Source organism: Nicotiana tabacum, chromosome 22 (assembly GCF_000715075.1).
Source record: "Nicotiana tabacum cultivar K326 chromosome 22, ASM71507v2, whole genome shotgun sequence".
Taxonomy (NCBI): Eukaryota; Viridiplantae; Streptophyta; class Magnoliopsida; order Solanales; family Solanaceae; genus Nicotiana; species Nicotiana tabacum.
Genome location: NC_134101.1, coordinates 7,198,308 through 7,211,694, shown reverse-complemented (window position 1 = coordinate 7,211,694; position 13,387 = coordinate 7,198,308). Strand labels below are relative to the sequence as shown.

The 13,387-nt window shown below is 37.2% G+C and overlaps 1 protein-coding gene across 2 annotated transcripts; it reads left to right on the top strand.

The window, feature by feature from the left end:
* Window positions 1–1,851: 1,851 nt before the first annotated feature.
* Window positions 1,852–7,020, top strand: LOC107806919 (uncharacterized). Of its 2 annotated transcripts, XM_016631193.2 has the most exons (3): window positions 2,813–2,952; window positions 5,137–5,195; window positions 5,319–7,020. In XM_016631193.2, exons 2-3 carry the CDS (start codon window positions 5,191–5,193, stop codon window positions 6,670–6,672), a joined length of 1,359 nt encoding a protein of 452 aa, XP_016486679.2. In that variant the 5' UTR covers window positions 2,813–2,952; window positions 5,137–5,190; the 3' UTR covers window positions 6,673–7,020. The 2 variants fall into 2 exon arrangements, with proteins under 2 accessions (XP_016486678.2, XP_016486679.2); XM_016631192.2 differs by lacking the exon at window positions 5,137–5,195 and having other exon boundaries at window positions 1,852–2,952.
* The last annotated feature ends 6,367 nt before the right edge of the window (window positions 7,021–13,387 follow it).

The window sequence follows — 13,387 nt, the reverse complement described above, 5'->3', positions numbered from 1 at the left end:
ATGCTGCATTTGGTTGATCGCTTCTCAATACTTGTTAAGAGAAGCTGAATTTGATGCTAACATGATCATTTTTTTTTTGGTGGCAGCATTGGAGAAATCTGAGGGCACTTGAAATTTCCTGAAGTAATGAGATTGAGCTTAGCAAGTGTTTATACCTAGAATGTTTCTCCTTTTGTCTGTTTCCTCTTTCTAGTTGGAAGGAGGTAGTTAAAATGTTCCCATATGGAGTGAAGACTTTCGAATCTTGTAACTCGTTAAAGTGACATTCCAAGAAACTAGTAAACAGTATTATGTTGAACACAGTAGGTGTCTGTTCAATTTTTGCTGTGCACTTTTCTTTTTCTCTTCCTAATCCCTCAATGTAATAGAAATTTTATGAAAGGAAAAAGACACAAAGGTGAAGGAAGAAGGAAAGATTTCTGAAAGAAAAATTTCTACTGCAATATTTTTCCTCTACGTGTCCCTATCTTTTCTTAGAGAGTCAAATTAAGAGTAGAATAAGAGAGGGAAAATTAGTTGGAGCAAGCCTTGCATGTGAAAGAAGGTGGTTTGGGCAACGTTCAATGTGGAATTGAGCTGTTGGAATCGATCAATTTTAATGAATCATTGACAGATAGGGCTCTTACATGTGATTTGTTAAATGGTTACGACGTTTGGACGTTTTGCGTCATTTTTGAAAGTTTTTCTAAAGTAAGGAAGAACCGTCCTACATATCATAGAGTTTCATTTTTAAACTTTAATTAGGGGTTGTTTGGTTTGAACACAAGTTATGATGTGATTCGTTGTACTATGATTAGTTATTTTGGTATTATTTCTTATTGACTATTTAATATGTTATATTAATTTTTGGATTATCAATTTTAATGTTTTATCCTGAGATTATTATTCCACTCTAGGATAGATATAGGTTATTCCGGTATTATTTTTAATATTGGGATAACTTATTTCAGGATCAGTAACAAAATAAGAGATAAGACTGTATTAAATTTTTGTTCAAAGATTATTTTTGCGTGACCTAAAAGAATAGGAAAAGAATAGGAGTCATTCCTTATCTTTTGTACTTGTTAGCTTATTTTTTTCAATTTTCAACTACAAAAATTTAACGATGAACAATCATTATCATGCACGTCACACATGAACCAATAATGTGTACCAATTTTACAATTCCTCATTCAGTCTACACTTGCAAATTAAGTATGAACAAGACGTTTAACGGATACCACGTTCATAACAATTGGTGTTAGTGGGTCTAGCTGGAGTATATTACTAGGGCTCCTAAATATATTTTTAGCCAGTGCTAGAAATTATATATATTTGATAGTCGAAAAAACGTATAAAATTTATATTTAACATAGAATATATATTGATTAAAAAAATATTTTTTCGACTATTATTTTGAGAATAATTATATAGTGTCATTTTTCTTATATTCTCACCTTATGAAATTACTTTCTCATTATTGAAATTGTTAAAACCAAAAATCACAAATATAACTTGAATCTTAATTAAAAAATATTAAGTTCACAAAGATGGAATAAAAAAAGAATCTATTTTCATATGGGATATTTTAAAAGGTTGATCCTCATATCTAATTTATTATCATCTCGTTCTCCTTTTTTTTTTTGGAGTTTATCCTTTTCTTTTCTACAACATTGGCAACAATATACAGTGTTTTCCTTGGAAATTGTTGACGGTGGGGGTTGAGTGGGAAAATGTTAGAAAGAAAGAGGAAGACACAAACGTGAAAAACGTAAATGCACCAAAATAATAGTAATTCTGAAAAAGGTAGGCAGAAAAAAGAAGCTGCACAATAGTATATTATGTTACCATCACTTATGTTTCATTCTGTGATTATTTAACTAATTCAATCTTTTTGCTTATGCAAATATTTTTTTGCTTATTCTAAAAATTTGAACAAAGGAAATAATTTAAAAAAAAGACTTTCCATGTCTGCAGTTTCCTGTCTCCTGCATATCCCTGTGCTTTCTCTCTCTGACAGGAAATTTACATTTTCCCCTATATTTCGGGTTTAAAAAATCCCTTTTTAAGCATATTTTGAGCTACATGTTCCCCATTTCTCTGCAATAAACTCTCTTTCTTTCTGTATCTATATCTATTATTTCGATGATAGTTACCACACCCCTTAATTATAGACTTATGTGAAGCTACCTGGCAGATGCCACAAACATTTTGAGCTAAAATGCAATTTAAGCTTCAATTCTGGATCTAAAGTTATAATCTTTTCTTGATTTAAAAGAACCCCATTTGAATTAAAGCTGTAAAAATGGTGGGTTTTGTAGAATCTTGGTGTTTCTGTAATGGGGGTGATATTTCGAGCTAAAATGCTATTTCAGCTTTAATTCTGGATCTAAAGTTGTAACCTTTCCTTGATTTAAAAGACCCCCATTTGAATTAAAGCAATAAAAATGGTGGGTTTAGTAGAATCTTGGTGTTTCTGTAATGGTGGTATTATTTTGAGCTAAAATGCTATTTCAGCTTCAATTCTGGATTCAAAGTTACAATATTTTCTTGAATTAAAAGAACCCCATTTGAATTGAAGCTGCAATAGTGGTGGGTTTAGTAGAATCTTGGTTTATCTCTAATGGAGGTGGCATTTTCAGCTAAAATGCAATTTCAGCCTCTGTTCTGGATTTAAAGTTACAATTTATTCTTGATTTAAAAGAGCCCCATTTGAATTAAAGCTATAAAAATGGTGGGTTTAGTAGAATCTTGGTGTTTTTGTAATGGGGGTGGCAAGTCTGAGAAAATGAAAGGTACCATTTTTTCAAGCAAAGGTCCTGCTATGGCTCTTATAGGTGCAAGTGGCACTGGTTTCTTGATCCACCGGAATCTGCTGCTTACAACACATGTTATTCTTCCTTCTGTGGCTGCTGCTGAAGCTGCTGAGATCCGCCTCCAAAATGGTGTAGCTGCTTGCCTTTTTCCCCACAGGTTAGTTTTTATTCTTGTATTGTAGTTTTTGCTTTATAAGGTGGAATACATACATTGGATTCATATGGCTGACTCCTACTAGTTTGGGATTGAGGTGTAGTTATTGTAGTAGTTTTCATTGTTCAGAGTCCAAAAGGTGAAAAGCTTTTATCTGTGGTACTTTATCAGGTTTTCCTCTTATTGACTTTTATCTTTGTATTGTAGCTTTTGCTTTATACAATAGAATAGATGCATAAGATTCATATATATATGGTTAAATACAACTTGTTTGGGATTGAGATGTTGTCGTCGTTGTTTTATTGTAGTTCTATCTTTGTTCAGACTCCAAAAGGGGAAAGCTTTCCTCTATTGTGCTTTGTAATTCCACCAAATGAATTATTTTTAGTAAAATGTTTACTCATAGTATAGGAATCTGTCAAAATCTTCTCCATTGACAGACCTTCTCTTTATGTGGCATTGACACCATTTCAAGCTCCAACCTGATACTTCTGCTAATTAAGTAACATTTCCCTCCCCTGGAGAGGGAAAAAGAAAAGAACCTCACATCACTCCCAAGTAAAAAAGGGAGAAAGTAGGATGATGAATTAGTAATTTGGTTGTCTATTTCCCTGTAAAAGAAAAACATCCTACAGTTTCATGAAGAGTTAGTGTTGTTTCCAAGTGAAGTGAGAGTGCATCTGTGCTTCTGCAAATTGTTTTTTTTTCCTTTCCCATGAGACAGAATTTTGCAGTAAATCTGTACACTTGAAAGGTATTTCATAATTTAGTCAATCATATGACTTGGAGCTGGATATCGGTTAATGTATCAGAAAATAAGTAAATATTTAAAGAAGACTACGAGGTAGATTCAAGATTGAAGTTTCTTCTCCATTTAACGAATAATATATTTATTGGTTCAGATAGGACGCTATTGTTTTCGACCTTATACTTGCCAATAAAATGTTCATTTGGTGAACGGTTTTTTGCTATGCATGTAGATAATCATATCTGGTCTTTCAAAATTGCTGGTCTTGAATTGAGGTTATCATGTGGGTTACGTACTTTGATCTATCGGAAGAGCATTTAAAACGACTTAAGAAGGATTGCCATGCATTGATATCACACTTGAACTTCAGAAAAGAATTCGAGATCTGTGGCTTATATTATAACTCAATTCCAGCACAGCGTCTAAACTGAATATCTCCTCATTTTACGCTGAAAGGGAAAAAAACAAAGACAAGACTTCATTTGCTGCCTGCCTGCTTTCTGTCTTTAAAAATCCTCTGAATTTTTCATTCCACAACAACAATAACAACAACAAACCCAGTGTAATCCCACAGGTGGGGTCTGGGTAGGGTAATGTGTACGCATACCTTACCCCTACCTTGTGAAGGTAGAGAGGCTGTTTCCGATAGACCCTCGGCAATAACACAAAAGATGCATCAATGAATTGCTTCCTAGATGTTTTGGCTGTTCTGCACTTTTCCCCCTTTTCAGCCCCATGCCATAAGGATTGTTTTAAGTCTTTAGGCATTTCCAACTTTAAGCTGAGCAAGTTGAGACAAGTACGGCATCTGACTTACTACTGAATAGTGAAGAAAAAGATGATTAACAAATTTAATTATCATGAATTGTGAGTGGAAACTCTCTCTTCATCAAATTATCACGAGTCATGAGTAAGACAGGTCTCATGTTCCGCAATTCAACCAAAACATGCTACTCTTGAGGCGAATTCTGGTTTTCCAAATTAACTTCAATGGTCAATCCGCATTCCTAGTAGAGACTCAAAGTTTCTGTAGCCTGACTCAACTGTAAAAGTACCCTTACTGTCATTGTCCATCTTAGAGAATTTTTACCTTCATTGCCCCAGCTCCGCTCCTCCAATCTACTTAACTTATCCAGCTCCCATTCTTGATAGTTCTTCAAAGACTGATTTTACAACAGCTTCCAGATCTGTACTGAGCAACAGTAGCGTCTGAAATCTGTAGTTGTATATGAATAAATCAAGATATGTTTCACGCAAGGGAGTATGAGAGTCCTCCAAATTTTGTCTTTTTGCCCATTACTTATCTTATTCTAAGTAAACGGTTTGACATCTGTCGACAAGCCTCATATATGATTCCACACTACACAGCTTTGCTCATTTAGTGCACGCGCTTCAATGTTGCGTACTTGCATTTATGTTCCCCTCTCCTCTTTTTTCAGGTGAGGGGGAACATTCAAAAAGTCCTCTGCTATCTGGCACTCGATTTCCTTCTTATGATGTGAGTAGTGCTTGTTAACTCTATTTTGCTTCTGATAAGGGATTGCTTCTTAATGCTATGCATCATCACCTGTATATTTATTTTTCACCCTGGTCAGATTTTTTTTTTTTTTTTTTTTTGCAGGTTCTTTATTACCAGCTCGATACTGGATCTGACTATAGTGGGCCTTGATGTCATGGATGGAGACGCAAATGCAAATGTTCAGCAACCTCGCTACCTGAAAACTTGTTCCAAACCAAATCTGGAGCTGGGTAATGTCATTTATCTGTTAGGTTATAGCGAGAAAAAGGAGTTGACAGTTGGCGAAGGAAAAGTGGTAATAGCCACTGACAATCTTATAAAGCTGTCAACTGATGGAATAACTTGGAGGCCGGGTTCTGCTGGTTTTGATGTTCATGGCAATCTAGCCTTTATGGTATGTGATCCTATGAAGCTAGCAACATCTCCTAACTCAAAATCCTCGTCAACTTCTCCGTCCCCATTATCATCATGGAAAGACTGTCCTATGCAATTTGGCATACCGTTACCTATCATATGCGACTGGTTGAACCAACACTGGGAAGGAAGCCTTGATGACTTCAACAAACCCAAGTTACCGCTAATTCGGCTGATGTCTTCTGGTCAAAAGAGTGAGCATTCTTGTGCCTCCTTCACGATGCGACGTGTTTTTAAGTCAACTGAAGCTGAAAATGAAGGGACACCATCATCTTCGAACCGAATGTCGAGACCTAGAGAGGATCCGGGACCAAGCTGTTCTGCTGTTGCCACTAATTTGGAAGAGGAAGCAGTAACTACTGATCCACATGCTATCACTCATGTCCAGGGAATTCCAACTCCTGAAATTTTTGAGTCGCGAAAGTTAACTTCAACACCAGCTAGGAAGAAGGAAAGTAGTACTCAAATCCAGCTTTTGGATATTAATTTTCCACCACGGATTATTAAAACTGCTGAGTCACCACTGCCTGCCCGAAAGATCTTATCCAACTCTGATGATAATTTTATCAATAAAGCGAGAGAAGAAAAATCTAGTGATGCTGAGATTTCCTCGACTGGATCTGTTAATGGGGCCCAGAGTGAGGCTCAATCAAGTTCCTCTCTCATAGAAGTATTGGAAGCTCTAAATGAACACAGTAGCGATGGAGAGACGACAATGTACTCTGCAGAAACTGCTGAAAGCCGAAACTATCCAAGTCCTAAAGGAGGAAGGTTTCAACAAGTAGGAAGAAGCCAAAGTTGTGTTAACTACAATAGATGGGGGCCGGCTTCAAAAAATTCAGCAGCTCGTAGGGCAACGCAAGAACAGAAGAGGAGCACTATGCAAGGAAGAAAGGTCTATTCACAAGGGGCAACTTCTCAAAGGAGTAACGACTATTACAGCCCGACAGTAGCTTCCATCATGAAGAAACGGAACAACTTGGAGCTGCAAACCAGACCCCGTCTAAGTGCAGGAAATTCATCGCCGAGATGGAATTTCTGATTGTTAAATTCTGAAAAAATTCATTCTTTTTATCAAGCTCTCCATTTTTTGGGCTTATATACAGGTTATATTGGTCATTTACTGGGACTTCAATGGCATTCACCAGTTAAGGATTGGCTAGTAACTGCTGCTTATCATTCTGTTGGCTGACAAAGCACAATAGGTGAATACAACATAGAATTGAAGTGTAATGGGAAGTGAAAACAAAGCAAATGTTTGATACTGTGTTCTCTGAGGTAAATAATACTCAGGAAAAGTAACTTGCTTTTTCTAAAGATTAACTTAACCTCATTTTGATGCAATTCTTTATTATGTATATTTACTCTATGCAAACCAATAAAATTGGCTTCACTTTCACTTTCCTTTCTTAGTATGCTGATTAGTTTGGAATCATAACCAGAAATTGTGTTTTCCTCTTTGAAATGTTAGTATGCAAGAAAATCTTGACCTATGTTATTGGTGCCAAAGAAAGACTATTGTGAGGGCCAATTTGAATCCCAGAAGCAGGTTAGGAACATCATTAGGGCTCGTTTGGCACGAGAGATGAGGGATAATTAATCCTGGGATTAAATTTGAGATGAGTTTATCCTACGTTTGATTGGGATAAAATTGTAGTGTAATTTTTATCCCTACGGGAGGGTGGGGATAACAATTCCGAGATAACTAATCCCGTGATAATTAATCTTGGGATAACTTGTTTCCCAACCAAACGACCCCTTAGAGTATAATTCATCGAAGGAATTTACAACATTTTGGTGTGAAATCTCATTTCCTCAGCCAAAACTTCCAAGAAAACAGATAAAACCATTAGAGACAGAGCTGGTGTTATGCAACACCAAGAGCGTCCGAGACCATACTTGCAGTGATCACATAGTACAGGATAGTCTTATTATAGTTACCACTGCTGTGGACTCAGGGGCGGATTTACCTTAGGCTAAGCGGTGTTACGTTACACCGCTTCGCCGGAAAATTTCAATAAATACACATATAAATGATATGCAAAAATTAACAAATCCTTATAAATAAAAAAGAATGACGCCATTTGGTAACGATTCTTGAGTTTGGTTCTGGGGTTCGAGCCCAAACCAACACAGTTTTGTTCTTTTAAGTTTTACGGTCCCTTAGCAACTTTAGAAATGATATGATTTAGATTGTTTTTTTTTTTCGCGATATCGTTTCAAATTTATTTGTTTACTCTTTTAAATGTGACACTGCTTACAAAAAAAAAATAACGTATGTCACTGTGTAGGCTTGTGGCGTTGGGTCAACTAGTATCATCTTGCCTATCTCATTGGGTACCACAGTACAAACATCACATAATTGTTTCGGCTTATGTAGATGAGAAGGACTCACCTAGCATTGATCTACCATGATTTTTATCCGAGACCGTTAGGTCACATTCTTGCGTGCGATCAGTAAGCAGACCAAAGACAAAAAGTCCACCTACTTGTCCAGTAGTTAAGATCTTCGCTGCATATCAATAACTGTATACCTGTTTAGCCATACCATATTCTGTCATGATATTAGAACATCTACCATTTTAAACTTTTGATTTTTTTCAGGTACAATAAATAGCCTTGTAGTAACAAGTACTACATTAATATTACCTAACAATTATACATTGCTCTGTCCTTTAACCAACTGAAGAATAGGATAAACTACTACTATCATGTCTAAGATTAATAATAAATAAATGGAGTGCTCTAAACTCACTTGGCCTGATCCTTAAAGAGTGATAAAGGCAGAAGAAAAACTTGTGTTGTATTGATTATAAGGTTGGCTTTATTATAGCCAAGTGTAGTACATAAAATCTGTGAAAAATATAACAAACTAGATAGAATCTAGGATATAGAGAAACATATGTGAATAACAATCCTAAACAAAAGGAATCTGATAAGCACCAAAAGAGAGATTAAAAAACAGAATAACAAAGAAGGAGATAACTTGTTACTGTTGTTATTACGCCCCCGCAAGTTGGCATTGAGTTCTACGACGCCCAACTTGAAAAAACGTTTATTGAAAACTGCTTGTGGAAGAGGCTTGTAAGAAAATCTGCAACGTGATCCGCAACATATAAATGGGTAACTTTAAGTTGTTTGTGCTCAACCTGCTCACGGACAAAGTGGAAGTCGATACCACATGCTTCATGCGGCTATGGAAAACGGGATTGGCACAAATATAAGTGGTGCTAACATTGTCACAGAGAACTCTCAGAATAGTAGTCAAAGGAAACTGAAGCTCTTGAAGAAGATGGGTGAGCCAATTAGTCTCGGAAACAACAACTGCAACTGTCCGATATTCAGCCTCCGTAGAAGAATGAGAAACTGAATGCTGCTTCTTCGATGACCATGAAATAGGAGAACGGCCAAGACAGATAACATAACTAGTGGTGGAGGTGCGATCATGAGGATCTCCCCCCAGTCTGAATCAGAGTAAGCAAGTCACTCTCCTTGGCAATGTGTGGAACGGAGATAGCGGAGAAGGGATAGCGGAGAAGCCGCTTAAGAGCAACCCAATATGACATAAGCGGTTGATGCATAGCCTATGACAACTTGCCAACATCATAAGCTATATCGGGACGAGTGAAAGAAAGGTAATGAAGCTTACCAATAATGCGTCGGTATAAGGAACCATCAACTAGATGATCATCAGGTAAGGGGTCAAAAACAACAGTAGTAGATGTCATGGGTGTAGAAACACCTTTGCAATTATCCATAGCAACCTCATGCAGTAGATCCATAATGTACTTCTGTTGAGAGAGCAAGAGATCTATAGAGGAACGAATTACCTCAACACCAAGAAAGTAATGAAGAGGTCTTAAATCCTTTAGTGAAAAATGTTTTGAGAGAGCCTCAATGATATAATGAACACCTCGTTGGTGGTTACCAGTCACTTAAATATCATCAACATAGACCAAAATGTACATGGTGAATCCATATTTATGCAAAATGAAGAGCGAGAAATCAGTTCAGGATTTAACAAAACCCAAAGTGAGCAGATAATTTTTGAGTTTATTATACCAAGCACGAGGAACCTACTTGAGGCCGTAAATTGCCTTTTGAAGACGACATACATGGGTAGGATTCTCAAACTTTTAAATCCCGGTGGCTGCCGCATATAGACTTCTTCATCAAGACTACCTTGCAAGAAGGCATTGTTAATATCCAGTTTATGAACATGCCAATTAAGTTGAGTGGCTATAGCTAGGACAAGACGGCCGGTAGTAGGCTTGATTACTGGACTGAATGTGGAATGGTAATCAAGTCCAGGACGCTGAGTAAATCCCTTGGCAACCAAACGAGCCTTATACCTGTCAACAGAATCGCCAGGTTTATACTTAATACGGAATAGCCACTTACAATCCACCACATTTTTGGAATTGTCACATGGAACCAAATCCCAAGTCTGGTTGTGAACAAGAGCATCAAATTCAGCTTGCATTGCTGAATTCCAGTAGGGAATTAGCTTGGATTGCTTATGGGTTGTGGGAATTTTTTGAGATGATGTACTGGTTATGAGAAATTGACGAGGTTTAAGACTATTAGTTTGTGATCGAGTGATCATTAGGTACAGTTTGGTGGCTGGCTGGTTTGATTGAGGTGGGGTTGGTGGGTCCGACTCAATAGGTGGAGAGGATTCTGGTCGAGGTAGGGAAGAAGCCATTTGCGGCAGATGTAGCGCTGAAGCAGATGTATAGTGGGACGAACCTGGATTTTGTCTGGGAGTGGATGGTCTTTCTCGTCTTTGATATGTGATAAGTGGCCGTGAGGGCAAAACTTGAGGTGCCAAGATTGGAGAAGGAGAAGTAGTTATCTGATGTTGTGGAGTTTGTGTGGAAGGTGGAGAAGTAGGAGTCGAATTATGAGGAGAAGGACTATTACCTGATTGTTGAGAGACACCGTCAGAAGCAGATGGTGGAAGCTTGTGGGCATTGAGGTACCGTGGGCAATGTAGTCACCGGTGGTGGAAGCTGATAAAGAGGAATTTAAAGTTGAATTATTATCTCTTGCTGGTTGTTCAATAGAAATATTATCCCAAGCTACATTATCCTTACTTCTAAAATCTGAAAAAATATTTTGAAAAGGAAAATTGTCTTCTAGAAAAACTATATCCGTGGATACATATAGTTTGGAATTAACTGGATCAAAACACTGATGGCTATAAAATTTATTAGAAAATATTAAATAAACACATGGTGTAGATCGAGGTTCTATTTTATTACTGGAATAAGGTTTGAGCCATGGGTACCATAAGCATCCAAAAACTTTGATGGAATTATAATTAGACACTGTCTGGAATATGATTTCAAAAGGTGATTTATTTTGTAAATTTGGTGTAGTCATCCTATTGATCAAATAAACTACTTGATGACATGCATAACTATAAAATGTTGAAGGTAAGGATGCTTGGTGTAACAAAGTGCGCGTCGTCTCAATGACATGCCGATGTCGGCGTTCAACTAAGGCTACCCGTTTGGGTGTGTATGGGGCCGACACTAAGTGTTCAATTCCATGTGTTTTTAAATAAGAATATAATTTTTAAAATTCACCACCACCATCAGTGTACAAGGATAATATTTTTGTGTGAAAATGTCTTTCAAGCAGGGAATGTAAGGTTTGGAAGATTTACAAATCTTTTGTTTTAGCTTTGAGCGTGAACAATCACATATATTTTGAAAATTGATCAACAAATAAAATGTAGTATCATTTTTTGTCAATCGATAATACCAGAGACGATCCCCACAAATCACTATAAATTAAATATAAAATCTTATCACTGTGCAAATAAGTTTTTGAGAAAGGTATTATGTGGCTTTTATTGGAATAACATGAATTACAGATAGTGCTAGTTTTTGAATCAGAAACTGGAATGGAAAAATCAAGCAGGAATTTATTTAGAGCACAATAATTAGGGTGGCCTAGTCGCCGATGCCATAGGTGGTATAGGACAGCAACATTGCATTTGGGAGGACCTTCAACATCGCCCGGTGGCCACTCATACAATCCATTTCTAGTCCATCTGCGAACCAATGGCGCCCCCGTAGTCAGATCCTTCACAAAATAAAAACGAGAAAAGAATTCAATAGAGGTGTTATTGTCTTGACAAAATTTAGAACAGAGAGTAGATTGTTTTTAATGGCTGGAGAGCAGAGAATATTTTGGAGATGGAATTTGTGATTTGATGCATTAATGTTCACATTACCGGTATGGGAGATTGGAATGGTATTACTATTGTCCATGACTATATCATCTGAACCGTGGTACTCTTGCATAGTGGCTAGACTTTGAGTATCCGAGGAAACATGATGTGTTGCACCATTGTCAACGATCCACAAAGCTAGCTAATTTTGGAAGCGTGCAGTGTAATTAGCGCGGGCTTGAAAATGATTGTGAGACCGTGTCCGACACACACGAACAGTATGTCCTCTACCATCACAAAGTTGGCAGTAAATGTTATTGGGAGGTTGTTGTTGCTGATTGTTGCGCCTGGACTGATTGCGGCTTTGTTGATTGAGATTGTTGTTGTTGGGCACATTTGATCGCCGATTGTTGTTGGATCCCTGATCTGTAAGAGTTGAAGTAGTTTCCTGAGCAATATTGGCAGTTATTGGAGCAGAAGGAGTCCTTTTGGCTTCCTCATGATGAAGAAAAAGCTCATGATCAAGGAGCTTTTCATATAGTTCTTCGTATGATATTGTTGAATCTCGAGCTCGGATGGCAGCTGAAAGGTCTCGAAATTCAGATCCAAGTCCATTAAGAATCTTGACAACCAATTCTTCATTGGAAACGGGGGATCCAGCAGTGGCAAGTTCATCACATAGTGAGCGAACTTGATGGAGATAATCTACAATAGGGCGAGAGTTCTTGGAAAGGCGGGCTAGACGGTCTCAAAGACTAAAGATACGAGTTTGGGACTTGTTTGCATAAGCAATATGCAAGGCATCCCAAGCCATTTTGGCATTGGCAGCAGAAGCAACTATACTAGCAATTGTTGAGTCTACAGATTTCAAGACAACATTTTGTATGAGCTGATCTTGTTGAAATCAAGCAAGAAAATCAGGATTGGGTACTTCTTAGTTATTTGTAGAGATAGTCTGAGAGGGGGTTGGTTTCGATCCATCAAGGTGACCAAAGAGATGGTGCCCATGCATAAGCATGGACATCTGAGCCTTCCATAGTGAGAAGTTATGGCTACTAATAAGTTTGATGGGAAATTGAGTAACGGGATTGAACTGGACAATAATGTTTGAACCGGAGGTGTTATCGGCATTGACGACAGTTGGAGAACTTGAAGCCATTTATGCGTACAGTGGGTGGTTTTAAAAAAAAAATAGGATCAAGCTCGTTGAAGCAGTAGAGCTCTGATACCATAAAGAGTGATAAAGGCAGAAGAAAAACTTGTGTTGTATTGATTATAAGGTTGGCTTTATTATAGCCAAGTGTAGTACATAAAATCTGTGAAAAATATAACAAACTAGAGAGAATTTAGGATACAGAGAAACCTATGTGAATAACAATCCTAAACAAAAGAAATCTGATAAGCACCAAAAGAGATATTAAAAACAGAATAACAAAGAGTCCTATACAGAAGAAGATAACTTGCTACTACCGTTATTAATCCACTCCACCTATAGTTTTTTCTTTCCTAAAAAAGAAAGGAACCATGCAATAGATGTTGAAAGGAGTAATAAAGTTTAAGCATTTTTTTGTTTCAT